Here is a 16,786-nt window from a genome sequence, read left to right on the forward strand (position 1 = left end):
GTAGCTATTGTCATTATTCAGGAGGGAGGGCTCCTTTCATGGGATGAAAGAGAGGACTACATGGGCAGAGAGTGGAGGAAAGTGGAGGAGAGGAGGAAATCAGGAGAGTTTCTGAAGGCGAAAACCCTTTTAGCACCGGAGATGGCGAGGAAATATGTGAAACATTACTATAGGCTGTCAGTCACTGACTTCTGTACAACTGAAGAGTAACCCTCTGCTCTCTGTATCAAAGACATTTGATGGAAGAGTAGTGTAGAGTGTAAAGCTATAATCCTTACCCACTGGGCACACACTGGTTGAATCAATGTTGTTTCCATGTCATTTCAATTCAATTATGTTTAGCCAACATGGAATAGATGTTGAATTGACATCTGTGCCCAGTGGATAGTTGCTGCACCTTTGTTTTATTATTAAATAATTAAATATACCCATTGGTTCTTAAATAATATAACATATAAATGCCTCAAACGTATTTAGCTTTTAATCAGTTGATGATATGGCGAGAGAAAGAAAGGGGGAAAGGGAGAGAGAGAGAAAAAAATAGAGGGGTAGAAAGCAGTAGACATGTCTGACAAGCTAAAGCAAAAAGATTAGAGCATAGTTTACTGTGGGTTTGTAAATGAGGCTTCAGATTTTTAACACTGAATACAGTACATCACAAATTAAAATGTGTTCAGGCCTTAAAGAGGCAGTGTGAACTGTGTGTGAGCACTGTGATGACACCTGACAAGACCTCCACCGCATTATCCACACATACTCCACATCAAGTACAGTGTGTCATCACACATACAGATGTAGGATCTTAATTTGAGCCAGTTTGCTACAGCTGGAAAATAATCCTGCAGCAACAGGAATTATTATGTGGATTATAATAACATTCACATTCTTACAGGGGTTGATACATTTTTCATAAGGAAAAATCAAGTCTGAAATGGAAATTGAAGTGGAAATTAAAAACTTCAGAAGCTTTTTTCAACCTCAATTACACTACACATTTTAAATGTCCAGCATTGCAGGAGAGTTCTCCTTCAACAGGTTGATAAAATGAAGATCCTACATCGGTACTGTAATAGGTTATCATTCATCAAGTCACGCAGTAGCAACGTGCTAATTAACAAGACAATACAGTGTATGCCATCACACACATAGCAACCTGTTGTAGCCCCTCTCAGTGGGACCAGTGGGACCAGTGGGACTGCAGATGGACAATAAAAGCTGAATGACGTCACTGCTCTGGAAATGAATGTACTTTAAGATGCGGGATCTAAAACGTAATAAAGGTGAGCCGCTTCATTTGCCTTTACAGTGGGAACAGGCTCGTTAGGCTTTATTGAGACACATTTGAGCCCCTATGGATGGCGTGAAAACCGATATACCATGGCCTAGTTACTGTAACTGTATACTGAGTTCAGCAAACTTGGTTCAAGATTCATGGTGTTTGTCGGCACCATTTGGATACCAAAAGTTCCATTATTTATCTATCCATTATTTCTCTTAAAGTGGATAATTCGCCCTCTCGTCTCTCGTGTACAGTATACTTGGGGGTACAAGATCTGGGGGAGAAGCAGCGTTAGATACAACACCAGAACAGAACACTGTAATGAACTATTAACCCTTCAACGTTAACTACCTCTCTCATTTACCAGCTCTGTGCCTTAAGTATGGGATAAATCCTCTGAGAGCTGTTTGATTTTCACACCATGGAGATGCAGCCTTCACAGGAGAGACAGGCTATAGGAGGAGGTCTAAATGAGGGTTCCCAGGAGAAAAGCCCATTGTGATGAATTGAATTGTTTGCCTCTGCCTCACTATCAGATATAGATGGCAAAGACAGAGAAAGAGAGAGAAAACAATTACAATCCAGAGTTGTTTCAATTCACTTCCTGGATAGATTGAAATCCAGGTGAAGCCAGAGAACGCCTGATAACCAATTAGACCTCTTCTACCCCCACATCTCCCAACCTAATCATTATAAGGTAAATTAATCAGAGAGGATTCTGTTCAACCATCTCTAATTGATTCAAAGAAGCAACTGCAGCAGAGAGAAAGAGATAGAAGAAGGCTAGTTATAAACACGATTTAACCAAAAGGCTTTAATTGTTATCGTGGAGATGAACTGTGAGCCATTTCGTTGTTGGAGAAAGTCTGCCAGTCTAGTCTTTTGTTTCTGGGCAGTGGGATGAAAAAGATAATGGGAGAAAATTAATCACCCAATTGTGTGTTATATTCTTTCTACTGTACCTCTCCTCTATTCAATGAGCTAAGCAATGGCTGCATATCTGCAAAAGCAGCAGTTAGCAGGGAAGATTGTCTAAATGGCTAGACAAAGTGTGGCCATTTAATACAAACGAATTGTTAGAGCATTAAAGTGGTGTTATGTCTGTCAAGCTCACAGGACGTTCCCCTAGTTAAAGGATATGTAACATTACCTGTGGACAACCCCTTTAAAACAGAGGCAGTCAAAGCAACATCAAAGCAGTTCACAAACATTTGTAAAGAAAAACAGAGAAAAAAGCCTTTCATGATGTTGTTTAGTCAGACAGAGATCCAAAATCAAACAGCTTGAAATGACAGTTTTAGTTGGAAATCTAGAAGTCTTATGTCAATGAACACCCTTGCCTGGTTCCAACAAACAGCAATCTCAGACATGCCTACACAAGACTTGTGCTGCAGTGAAGGGAGAAATAGAACTCCGTTCTCACATCCCAGATGACTATCATCAAATGTCAGAAAAGCACTGATGGAGGGAACTATAGATCTGACTCTCTCCCACCATTCCTCTTAGTGGGTACACAAACAGCACATTGAAGGTTAATGTTCATGTTGATTTAAAGACGCAAAGACAAGTGCCTAGGAAAAGGTTTGGAACTGGGCCCAGCAGTCACACGTTCCAGACAAGCTATCAGACTAGCGGCGGCCCCGTGTGTCTGTTTGTGTGTGTGTGTCACACTTTTCTCCTTTCTGCAGCTAAGCTCTTACAGCTGGAGCTGACAAGTAAAGTGACGGGAAGAGGGATGCCAAAGCTGTGAAGAGATATAAAAATTCAGACTCATACCCATCTTTGGGATTTATGACAATCCCTTAGTATGTATGGTGTTGATTAGAAATTACACTCAGTTAGTACTAAGCACTTCAGTGAACCCCCATTATTCATGAATCCACACTAGAATACTCACACATCAAACATTATTGACCATTCCTACTCTCCCTTCCGGGATGGCTACAAGGCCCTCCCCCGCCCTCCCTTCGGCAAATCAGATCACGCCTCCATTCTACCTTTCACTTCCTATAGGCCTGTTCAACACTGGTCTGACCAATCGGAATCCATGCTTCAAGATTGTTTTGATCACGCTGGAACTGACAGACTTGGAGGTTATGTTGTTGTGTTTTGTTGGAATTGTTTACGTGTCTGCTGTGCAGGGGAAATAATAAGACAAGCGGAACTACGTAGCTAATACTGTTGTAATGGGGATCCTTATTGTAGCAACACACTTTTGGAGGGAAGGCAATCCTGCGCTGTGTTAGCTAAGTTTTCATGTCATCGGGTGTAGTTCATAAAGGTTGCAGCGTGTATGTTGGGATGAAGTGTGAATTCATGCCAGGAAGTTTGATTTCCTCCCTTCTGTAATAAGCAGCCAATGAGGTATTTTTCCTTTATTCATGTGTTTAATATGATACAGTTATAGCGCCGGTTAAACTGTTATGTATGTAAGCACTTCAGAGTTATACCAAGCTAATAAGTCACTCGTAAGATAAGGTTGTAAGAGTGTGCTTAACTGTATTTTTCATTTACTTTATAGTTCTCACGGAAGGTGATAATTCTGACTAAAACTACAGAATAAAGCCGCCAGTTAAAATCAAGGAACGGTTGTGCTCGTGGTTACTGAAGGGAGCTACACATGCAGACTGGGATATGTTCCGGGTTGCCTCTGAGAATAACATATACACTGACAAGGTGACTGAGTTCATCAGGAAGTGTGTAGAGAATGTTGTTCCCACCGTGTCAAATTAAAACCTATCCGAACCACAATCCATGGATAGATGGCAGCATACGCGCAAAACTGAAAGTGCGAACCATTGCATTTAAACAAGGCAAGGTGACTGAGAATATGGTTCAGTACAAACAGTCCAGTTACGTCTTCCATAAGGCAATCAAACAGGCAAAACACCCGAACAGTGACAAAGTGGAGTTGCAATTCTATGGCTCACACACAAGACGTATGTGGCAGGGACTCCAGACAATCACGTGTAATAAAGGGAAAATCAGCCACGTCGCGGACACTGACGTCTTTCTACCAGACAAGCTACACACCTTCTTCATCCACTTCGAGAGATACACAGAAACACGTGGGCGACTGCCACTTCCAAGGACTGTGAGCTCTCATTCTCCGTGGCCGAAGAGAGTAAGACATTTAAGCATGTTAACCTTTGCAAGGCTGCCGGCCCAGATGGCACCCCTAGCCGCGTGCTCTGAGCATGCGCAGACCAGCTGGCTGGAGTCTTTACAGACATATTCAATCTCTCCCTATCCCAGTCTGCTGTCCCCACTTGCTTCAACATGTCCACAATTGTTCCTGTACCCAAGAGAGTGAAGGTAACTAAACCAAATGACTTTAGCCCGTAGCACTCACTTCTGTCATGAAGTGCTTTGAGAGGCTAGTTAAGAATCATATCCACTGCAATTTGCATACCGCCCCAATAGATCCACGGATGACGCAATCGTCATCGCACTGCACACTGCCCTATCCCATCTGGAAAAGAGGAATACCTATGTAAAATGCTGTTCATTGTCTACAACTCAGCCTTCAACGCCATAATACCCTCCAAGCTAGTCATTAAGCTTAGGGCCCTGGGTCTGAACCCTGCCCTGTGTAACTGGGTCCTGGACTTCTTGACGGGCCTCCCCCAGGTGGTGAAGGTAGGCAACAACACCTCCACTACCCTGATCCTCAACACAGGGGCCCCACAAAGATGCATGCTTAGCCCCCTCCTGTGCTCCCTGTGCACCCATGACTGCAAGGCACGCATGTCCCCAACTCAATCATCAAGTTTCCAGATGACACAACAATGGTATACTGCAGTGGAGAAGGCAAAAAGCTTCAAGTTCCTCAGCTTACACATCTCTAACAATCTGAAATGGTCCAACCACACAGACAGTGTGGTGAAGAAGGTGCAACAGCACCCAGGAGGCTGAAGATATTTTACTTTTACAGATGCACCATTGTGGGCATCCTGTAGGGCTGTATCACCCCCCTCAACCGCAGGGCTCTCCAGAGGGTGGTGAGGTCTGCCGAACGCATCACCGGGGGCACACTGCCTGCCCTCCTTGACATTTACAGCACTCGGTGTCACAGGAAGGCCAAAACGTTCAAAGGACCTCAGGCACCCGAGCCACGGCCTGTTCACCCCACTACCATTCAGAAGGCGAGGTCAGTACAAGTGCATCAAAGTTTCCATTCAGCCACATGAGCATTTGTGAGGTCGGGCATTGATGTTGGGCGATTAGGCCTGGTCGCAGTCAGCGTTCCATTTCATCCAAGCGGTGTTCGATGAGGTTGAGGTCAGGGCTCTGTGGAGACCAGTCAAGTTCTTCCACACCAATCTCGACAAACCATTTCTCTATGGACATTGCTTTGTGCACAGGGGCATTGTCATGCTGAAACAGGAAAGGGCCTTTCCCAAACTGTTACCACAAAATTTGAAGCACAGAAATGTCTAGAATGTCATTGTATGCTGTAGCGTTGAGATTTCCCTTCACTGGAACTAAGGGGCCTAGCCCGAACCATGAAAAACAGCCCCAGACCATTATTCCTCCTCATAGTGCCAAACTTTAAAGTTGGCACTCTGCATTCGGGCAGGTAGCGTTCTCCTGGCATTCGCCAAACCTAGATTAGTCCGTCGGACTGCCAGATGGTGAAATGTGATTCATCACTCCAAAGAAAGCGTTTCCACTGCTCCAGAGTCAAATGGCGGCAAGCTTTCCACTACAGCCCACGTTTGGCATTGCACATGGTAATCTTAGGCTTGTGTGCAGCTGCTTGGCCATTTCCACCATAATTTGCAAATAAAATCATAAAAAATCCTACAATGTGATTTTCTGGATTTTTTCTCATTTTGTCTGTCATAGTTGAAGTGTACCTATGATGAAAATTACAGGCCTCTCTCATCTTTTTAAGTGGGAGAACTTGCACAATTGGTGGCTGACTAAATACTTTTTTGCCCCACTGTATATATATATATATATATATATATATATACAGTGCCTTGCGAAAGTATTCGGCCCCCTTGAACTTTGCAACCTTTTGCCACATTTCAGGCTTCAAACATAAAGATATAAAACTCAAGGCGGCCAAATACTTTCGCAAGGCACTGTATATATATACAGTGGGGAAAACAAGTATTTGATACACTGCCGATTTTGCAGGTTTTCCCTACTTACAAAGCATGTAGAGGTCTGTAATTCTTATCATGGGTACACTTCAACTGTGAGAGACGGAATCTAAAACAAAAATCCAGAAAATCACATTGTATGATTTTTAAGTAATTAATTAGCATTTTATTGCATGACATAAGTATTTGATCACCTACTAACCAGTAAGAATTTCAGCTCTCACAGACCTGTTAGTTTTTCTTTAAGATTTCCTCCTGTTCTCCACTCATTACCTGTATTAACTGCACCTGTTTGAACTCGTTACCAGTATAAAAGACACCTGTCCACACACTCAATCAAACAGACTCCAACCTCTCCACAATGGCCAAGACCAGAGAGCTGTGTAAGGACATCAGGGATAAAATTGTAGACCTGCACAAGGCTGGGATGGGCTACAGGACAATAGGCAAGCAGCTTGGTGAGAAGGCAACAAATGTTGGCGCAATTATTAGAAAATGGAAGAAGTTCAAGATGACGGTCAATCACCCTCGGTCTGGGGCTCCATGCAAGATCTCACCTCGTGGGGCATCAATGATCATGAGGAAGGTGAGGGATCAGCCCAGAACTACACGGCAGGACCTGGTCAATGACCTGAAGAGAGCTGGGACCACAGTCTCAAAGAAAACCATTAGTAACACACTACGCCGTCATGGATTAAAATCCTGCAGCGCACGCAAGGTCCCCCTGCTCAAGCCAGCGCATGTCCAGGCCCATCTGAAGTTTGCCAATGACCATCTGGATTATCCAGAGGAGGAATGGGAGAAGGCCATGTGGTCTGACGAGACAAAAATAGAGCTTTTTTGGTCTAAAGTCCACTCGCCGTTTAAGGGGGAAGAAGAAGGATGAGTACAACCCCAAGAACACCATCCCAACCGCGAAGCATCATTCTTTGGGGATGCTTTTCTGCAAAGGGGACAGGACGACTGCACCGTATTGAGGGGAGGATGGGATGGGGCCATGTATCACAAGATCTTGGCCAACAACCTCCTTCTCTCAGTAAGAGCATTGAAGATGGGTCGTGGCTGGGTCTTCCAGCATGACAACGACCCGAAACACACAGCCAGGTCAACTAAGGAGTGGCTCCGTAAGAAGCATCTCAAGGTCCTGGAGTGGCCTAGCCTGTCTCCAGACCTGAACCCAATAGAACATCTTTGGAGGGAGCTGAAAGTCCGTATTGCCCAGCGACAGCCCCGAAACCTGAAGGATCTGGAGATGGTCTGTATGGAGGAGTGGGCCAAAATCCCTGCTGCAGTGTGTGCAAACCTGGTCAAGAACTACAGGAAACGTATGATCTCTGTAATTGCAAACAAAGGTTTCTGTACCAAATATTAAGTTCTGCTTTAAGTTCTGATGTATCAAATACTTATGTCATGCAATAAAATGCAATTAATTACTTAAAAATCATACATTGTGATTTTCTGGACTTTTGTTTTAGATTCCGTCTCTTGCAGTTGAAGTGTACCTATGATAAAAATTACAGACCTCTACATGCTTTGTATGTTGGAAAACCTGCAAAATCGTCAGTGTATCAAATACTTGTTCTCTACTTGTTCTCCCCACTGTGTGTGTGTGTATATATATATATATATATATATATATATATATATGTATATATATATATATATATATATATATACACAAATCTAAAAAGTAAAATAATGGAATTAAGAAATATAGAAATATTAGGATGAGCAACGTCGGAGTCCGGAGTATACATATATACAGTGTATAACTGCACTGTTAGAGCTAGGAACACAAACATTTTGTTACCCCCGCAATAACATCTGCTAAATATGTGTATGCAACCAATACAATTTTATATTATATGGATATTCTGATCGATTTATTATGAAAGTACCACTACTTTAACAGCCTGGCTGAAAGTTACCAGTTAAAAAATGTATATAGCGTTGACACAGCATTGATAACAATAAAAGTATGGCTGATGGTTGATTATGGATCAGAGAGTACTGATTATTGACCAAACTCACCAATAGTGGTGATGACAGTGCCAGCGAAGAAAAAGGAGGAGCTTAGGTCCCACAGACTTGTCTGATTGGATGAGTTCGCTGATGGGTTGACGCCCGCTCTGATGGCAGAGATCACTTGCTGAGGAGACAGAGAACTGCAGTTTAGGGTTAAGGGTCACACACATACTTACACAAACACAAACACACTCCACTCAAGTAGGATAGTACCTCCTAATGCGTGTGTGTGTGTGTCTGCGTGCATTCGTGCGTTTGTGTATGTGTACAGTAGAGCACATGTGTGTGCAGGATCTGGTGTGCACGTGTGTGTATGAGTCTGCTCTTATGGTAGATGCACCACATGCTAGGAAACAAGCCTTTTCACTCTGCATTCAATCACTACCAGAGCCGCCTCTTCCTGCATTCAGACTACGAGCTGAGCGTATGGCCCCGCGGCTGCTAGTGTGTGTGTGTGTGTGTGTGTGTGCACGTGTGTCCCAGCCTGTTGCATAAGGAATAGAGCAGCAGAGTGTAAACTCACTCAGAACACTAGTCTTATCTCAGGAGACAGAGAGGGAAGTCATTTGATGGAGACAGGACACACACACACACACGCACACGCACACACACACACACACACACACACACAAACACACAGGAAGAAACTTAGGGGATCTAAGGAGGATGTGCTGTCGGGTGAGAAATTGTGGTCATGCATAGGTTCAGCTAAACTCAAAGCTTTCTCCTTCAGGCATCCATAGAGTTTCAGCCAGTGCCAGTGGAGTCAGAGCATGCTTCATCCCCTATAAATGCCCTAAAACAGCTCGAATTGTTAGATGGCGACAACACTCTGTAATCCTAACATATCTCATTAGTGGGTTCAGCACTGCTCTAACAAACATGTCTGGACATCCTTTCTGTGTGTCCATGAGGGAAATAACACTGTAACAAACACAGAGGAAACCACAGGGATTAACGAACGCCCAGTCACTGATAATCCATGGGCATCCATGTGTCCCAGAGCAAACATAGAAAGACAAGTGGAGTCTCAACACAGCTCTACTGCTTCCATATCAGTCCCTTTAACCAAATCAATAACTTAAATAAACATCAATCTGAGTCTCTTGAGATTTGGAGCCTTTTTTTATACTTAGTTTTTATTGTAGGAACACAAAGAAAGTACAAATAAAGTCAAATAAAAAATGATCTGGCAGTTACAGTGCACTTCATACCTTCATCATCATATCATCATATTAGTTACATTGACATCTTTGAATTAGACCTTTTCCAAGTACGAAACCCATTTTTCCCAGTATTGACCTCTCTCCTGTTGAGTTCTTAAAGCAAAGGTCATACACTCCATGTGGTGTATTTCTTTTACAATGTCTATCCATTGGGTCACGGTGGGAGGGTCTTTTTGTAGCCATTTCCTAGTGAAAGCCTTTTTACTGGCTGCCAGTAGGACCTTCAAGAGGTACTTTTCTCTATTGTGTAAGTTATCCGGTATTTCACCCATGTACAAAAAAAATGAAAATTTGTTCGATGTCAAATCCCATTATTTTTCCAATGTTAGATCTTATTTCTCCCCAGTATGTTTCGATTGCAGGGCAAGTCCAAAAGATATGAGAGTGGTCCGCCCTCAATAGACCGCATTCTCTCTAACAAGGGTGTAGTGTGCCAGTCTGTTTGGATTTCAGTTTAGGTGTTATGAAGAAACGTATAACATTCTTCCAACAGAATTCTCTACATGACCTTGAGTTGGTGGAGCTTTGTTGAGTCTCTAATATGTTCAACCATGTTTCATCAGTTATTTCAATGTTAAGTTCCTCCTCCTATTTCTTTTTAATATAGTTTGTAGAATGTTTCTTTGAGGATGGAATACCCAAGTAGAGATTTGAAGTAGTTTTTTTGTTACTCCCCAAGTTGGATGCGTTACTGAATACTTGGATTCATTTGAGGTGCTCGAGGGTCAGTCACTTTTATCTCCCTTAAGAAATTGTGTCGAACTTGTAGGTATCTGTAAAAATCCTGTTTACCAAGCCATGTTTTTGACTTTGGTCCTTATCTCGGTCCCGATTCCTTATAATTGTACTGAATGATGTGTTGCCTTTCTGCGCCCATTGCTTAAACCTCCTGTCCTGAGGTGCAGGGATGAAACTGGGGTCGTATGCGGGCCAACTCAGCAGTTTGATCTCTCTGTCTAAATTATTTTTGCTTAACTACCCTAAACCATGTCTTCAGAGAGAAATTAATCCACTGATTTTGTCTATTGTATATTTATTTTATCATGTCCTTATTACCCATACAGTCAGTTTTGGGAATCTCTGTCAAAGTAGTTTCAATGTCTTTCCATTTTGATTCGTATTCTGAATTGCACAAACACACCAGAGGTCTCAATTGGGCTGACACATAATCATCTTTTAGGTTTGGTAAGACCATACCCCCACAGTTTTTTGGTAACTGTAGTGTTGTATATCTAGTTCTTGGTCTCTTACTGTTCCAGATAAACCTTGATATCCGTTTATCCCATTCCCTAAACTGTTTAGGTGGGATTTCTATGGGCAGTGATTGGAACAAATACAGTAACCTTGGCAGGATGTTCATTTTGATTGTTTCAATTCTACTACCAAGATCTAAGGGAAGTGAATTCCACCTGTCCAGGTCATCATATATTTTCTTGTTAGTGTGATCGTAATTCATCCAATAAAGTTTGGGTGTATCTTTTGGTACATTTACTCCCAGATAGTTAATGGATGAGGAGGTCCAGGTGAAGTTATACCTATTCTTCAGCTCTTCCTGTGGGGTATAATTATATACTAGGGCTTGGGTCTTGTGTACGTCAAGCACATACCCTGAATATGTTCCAAATGTTTGTAAAACATCCATCAATCTAGCTACACTTGAGCCTGGGTCTTTAAGGAATAACAGAACGTCATCAGCATACATGCATATCTTGTGTTCACTGCCTCTTATTGTTATTCCCTCTAAGGTTGGGTCCTGTCTTATTGCCTGTGCTAATGGTTCGAGGTACAAGGAGAAGAGCGTGGGTGAAAGATTACAGCCTTGTCTTGCCCCTCGCTCTAATTTTATCGTTCGTGTCAAATGTCCATTTATCTTTATTCTAGCGGTCGGACATGAATACAGTGTTTTGATGCACTGTATCACTTCTTTGTTGAAACCAAATCTTTCCATATCTTGGAATAGGTAATCCCATCCCACTGAATCAAATGCTTTTTCTGCATCTAGGCTGATTAATATTGCACTTGTCTTATTCTGAGTAATGTGGTCCATGACATGTAGTGTTCTCCTTATATTGTCCTGTGTCTGCCTATTTTGTATGAAACCAGTTTGATCTCCGTCAATCAATTCTGGGATTATGTTCTCCATTTCTTTGGCTATTATTGATGCATATAGTTTATAATCTGTGTTAAGAATTGCGATAGGTCTATATGAACTGCGTTCTTTCTTATCTTTACTCTCTTTTGGGATTACTGATATGATGGCCTCCCTCCATGACGGTGGGAGACCCCCCTCCCTCAGTGTCCAGTTAAAACAGGCCTTAAGTAGAGGTGTTAGTTGTTCTCTGAAGGTCTTGAACCATTCTGAAGGGAAGCCATCAATGCCTGGAGACTTGACTTTTTGTTGAGATATTGCTTTATTAATTTCTTCGGTGGATATTTCTAAAGTTAGTCTGTCATTTTGCTCAGTCCCAACTGAAGGGAGATCAAGTGAGTTCAAAAAGTGCTCTATTGTCTGCCTTCTCTGGTTGCTTGTACAGATTTGTGTAATATGATTCAAATGCATTCTGTATTTCATCTCATTTGCATGTGATCTTTTTTGTTTTGGGGTCTTTTATTTTGAAAATGATATTCTGTGCTTGTTGTTTCCTGAGTCTCCATGCTAGTAATTTGGTTGCCTTTGAGCTTCATAATATCGTTGTTTCAGGAACCTAAGCTTTTTCTCTACTTCTTCTCTATAAATCTGGTCAATTTCCTGTTTCACCTTTTGAATCTCTCGTAATATAAGAGGGTCTTTGGAGGATTATATACGAGGGTCTTTCGACAATTATATCTTCTGCCTTCTTGTTACGGGCTGTTGTTGGAGCTCCGCGACCTTTTCCTATTTTCCCCTTGTCCATTTTGTGTAAGTTATTATAATGCTCAGAGTAAATACTTGAATTTAGGGGGGGAAATACCCAACCGATGTGTAGTACGAAAAACTAGGCAGCCATTTCCTACATTGCGTCACCGGAAGCCCGAGTTGGAGCCTTAAATGCTGCTTTTGTTGGAATAAATGGATTTTGTCATTATGTGTTCTATTTGAAAAAAAATGTCCATTTATATTTTCCAACAGGGCTATACATTTGGGTGAGTTTTTCTTCTCCCCTGAGTAGCCTCGTTTCACTGCAAAAAAATTAAAAATAAACCATCTAGTATTCAGAGTAATAACAATACAATGTCAAATACAGGTAGCCTAGTCATACAATTAAAATCCAATCACATTAACCATTACTCTCTCATAGGAATTCCACTAACGGTCCGTATGTAGCCAAACGTAGCTGCTGCTCATGTTGATATATGCACTGATGGCGCAAAAGCCATGACAGGGAGACATGGTGGAGAGGTAACGCACTTGTAGGCAGTTGCTCCAAACACCACTTGGGGACACTGCAGCATCCACCGAGAGGCTCTTGCTGCCAAAGGAATGCCTGACATCTTGTTTTGGACACTACAGTGACAATTGTTAATTTAAAGCAATGATATGGGCAGTGACCATATAATGCTTTTAACAACATACAGAAACGCGCTGATTATCAAGGGACAAAGTATTGACACGGTTTTTTGAATTGAGAGACGAGCTTAAAGTTTTTTCTACTGACCATAATTTTCACTTGTGAGATCACTTGCATGATGACGAGTTTCTCACACGACTGGCCTATCTGGGTGATGTTTTTTTCTTGTCTGAATGATCTGAATCTAGGATTACGGAGACTCTCCGCAACTACAGTGCCTTGCGAAAGTATTCGGCCCCCTTGAACTTTGCGACCTTTTGCCACATTTCAGGCTTCAAACATAAAGATATAAAACTGTATTTTTTTTGTGAAGAATCAACAACAAGTGGGACACAATCATGAAGTGGAACAACATTTATTGGATATTTCAAACTTTTTTAACAAATCAAAAACTAAAAAATTGGGCGTGCAAAATTATTCAGCCCCTTTACTTTCAGTGCAGCAAACTCTCTCCAGAAGTTCAGTGAGGATCTCTGAATGATCCAATGTTGACCTAAATGACTAATGATGATAAATACAATCCACCTGTGTGTAATCAAGTCTCCGTATAAATGCACCTGCACTGTGATAGTCTCAGAGGTCCGTTAAAAGCGCAGAGAGCATCATGAAGAACAAGGAACACACCAGGCAGGTCCGAGATACTAAGTTTAAAGCCAGATTTGGATACAAAATGATTTCCCAAGCTTTAAACATACCAAGGAGCACTGTGCAAGCGATAATATTGAAATGGAAGGAGTATCACACCACTGCAAATCTGCCAAGAGCTGGCCGTCCCTCTAAACTTTCAGCTCATACAAGGAGAAGACTGATCAGAGATGCAGCCAAGAGGCCTATGATCACTCTGGATGAACTGCAGAGATCTACAGCTGAGGTGGGAGACTCTGTCCATAGGACAACAATCAGTCGTATATTGCACAAATCTGGCCTTTATGGAAGAGTGGCAAGAAGAAAGCCATTTCTTAAAGATATCCATAAAAAGTGTCGTTTAAAGTTTGCCACAAGCCACCTGGGAGACACACCAAACATGTGGAAGAAGGTGCTCTGGTCAGATGAAACCAAAATTGAACTTTTTGGCAACAATGCAAAACGTTATGTTTGGCGTAAAAGCAACACAGCTCATCACCCTGACCATACCATCCCCACTGTCAAACATGGTGGTGGCAGCATCATGGTTTGGGCCTGCTTTTCTTCAGCAGGGACAGGGAAGATGGTTAAAATTGATGGGAAGATGGATACAAATACAGGACCTTTCTGGAAGAAAACCTGATGGAGTCTGCAAAAGACCTGAGACTGGGACGGAGATTTGTCTTCCAACAAGACAATGATCCAAAACATAAAGCAAAATCTACAATGGAATGGTTCAAAAATAAACATATCCAGGTGTTAGAATGGCCAAGTCAAAGTCCAGACCTGAATCCAATCGAGAATCTGTGGAAAGAACTGAAAACTGCTGTTCACAAATGCTCTCCATCCAACCTCACTGAGCTCGAGCTGTTTTGCAAGGAGGAATGGGAAAAAAATTCAGTCTCTCGATGTGCAAAACTGATAGAGACATACCCCAAGCGACTTACAGCTGTAATCGCAGCAAAAGGTGGCGCTACAAAGTATTAACTTAAGGGGGCTGAATAATTTAGCACGCCCAATTTTTCAGTTTTTGATTTGTTAAAAAAGTTTGAAATATCCAATAAATGTCGTTCCACTTCATGATTGTGTCCCACTTGTTGTTGATTCTTCACAAAAAAATACAGTTTTATATTTTTATGTTTGAAGCCTGAAATGTGGCAAAAGGTCGCAAAGGTCCAGGGGGCCGAATACTTTCGCAAGGCATTGTATACTCAATTTTGAGGCTATGATTAAGAAGTTGGAGCTCTTCTCTGTCTGCATTAACAAGGACAACACAAAGGACTTTCCATCATTGTATAGTTTTTTTGTGTGCAATTTAACTCAAGATTACGGACATGTGTCAAATGTGATATAGCGAAGCACCTCGAGTTGGATGCGCAATTACGCAGGTACTTTCCTGAAACGGATGACACAAACAACAGTCCACTTACCGATATCTGAACAAGAGAGCCTCATCAAAATTGCAACAAGCGGTTCTGTGAAAATGTAATTGAATCAGAAGCCACTTCCAGATTTCTGTATTGGGCTGCGATTAGAGTAACCTGCCTTGGCAAATCTCACTGTTAAGACACTGATGCCCATTGCAACCACGTACCTATGTGAGAGTGGATTCTCGTCACTCACTAGCATGAAAACGAAATACAGGCACAGACTGTGTGTGGAAAATGATTTTAGACAGACTCTCTCCAATACAACCCAACATTGCAGTTATGTGCATCCATTCAAGCACACCCTTCTCATTAACCTGTGGTGAATTACTCATCATTTTCGATGAACAAATAAGGTTTTATATGTAAGATGGTTAAATAAAGAGCAACATTATTGATTATTATTATATTCTTATTTGTGCCCTGGTCCAATGAGAGTTTTTGTCACACTCATTCTTATTTTTAATAAATGCATTGTATAGAGTGTGTGGCAGGCTTACAATGATGGCAAAAAACAACATTTGAGAGTGCTAGAGGGGGTACGCAGCTGGAGGTTTGAATGTTTGAAGCGGTACGGGACTATAAAAAGTTTGGGAACCACTGTCCTAGAGTAATGGGACAAGGGCATGATCTTAATAGATTGAGATCCAGCCTCAGTCCCTGAGGGCCCATAAACTCCACCTAAGAAGCTCTTAGTCCAGGAAGACATAGTATACAGTACATATCTAGAGTACAGTATAGCCTTATGATAATATAATATAAAAAATTGCTGAAAGAGTGTCAGAGATAAAAATAAAAATAAACTTGAAATATGCTATCTGCCTAAAAAACCCTTGCAGATATTACAAGGCTATGAAGGTTTCCGATAACATTGTGGAGAGCAGATGTGGGCTGCGGTCTGCGTGCTGCTGGTGGGAGTAAAACAGAACTAAGGCACTGTCCTGCAGAAAGTCATAGCAGAAAGACAAAAGAAAGAAAACTGAGAGAATTTGGTGAGCTGGTGGAAATCATTAGGACTTCAGATGAAATGTTTGATCTGATTTAAGTCCTTCACAGGCACATTGGGAGGTTTTTTCATCTCCCACATTCTATGATTGCCTGCTTGCAATCATATCACAATTCATCTCGAACCTGATCTTATCTGAGATGTGCACTTGAATAAATAAACTAGGTGACATAACTGCAAAGCAGGCAGGAAGCATGCAGCTAGACCAGGGACTCTGTGTTCCATTGCTATTATTTTGTACTGTAGCATTAAAGCCAGGCCACACACCCCAGCATGGGAAACAGCACCGAGCACTGTCCATGGTCCTGATCCTTCACAATCAGCACCTACACAGGCTAGCCTGCATACTTGGCTACACACCACACTTCAAACACTTTGTAACAGGAGTTTAACCCAATGAGTCTCGCTGACTTCTAACCCATTTTAAACATTGTGTGTTTGAGCGACAGACTTATGGGTTGTACCATTGGATTTGTATATTTCTTCTGCATCCATATATATATCAGATACTAGTCTGTGTAAGTAATGGGGGCTGAGCTA

General features: G+C 41.9%; 1 protein-coding gene across 1 annotated transcript in view; it reads right to left on the minus strand.

The window, feature by feature from the left end:
- The window catches only part of LOC135557698 (potassium channel subfamily K member 2-like), a 52,009-nt gene that overhangs the window by 26,717 nt on the left and 8,506 nt on the right, over positions 1-16,786 (minus strand). The window contains exon 3 of the mRNA XM_064991220.1: positions 8,422-8,539. Coding sequence (XP_064847292.1) covers positions 8,422-8,539 — 118 coding nt within the window. The remainder of the gene's footprint in view (positions 1-8,421; positions 8,540-16,786) is intronic.

Source organism: Oncorhynchus masou, chromosome 16, assembly GCF_036934945.1.
Source record: "Oncorhynchus masou masou isolate Uvic2021 chromosome 16, UVic_Omas_1.1, whole genome shotgun sequence".
Classification (NCBI taxonomy): Eukaryota; Metazoa; Chordata; class Actinopteri; order Salmoniformes; family Salmonidae; genus Oncorhynchus; species Oncorhynchus masou.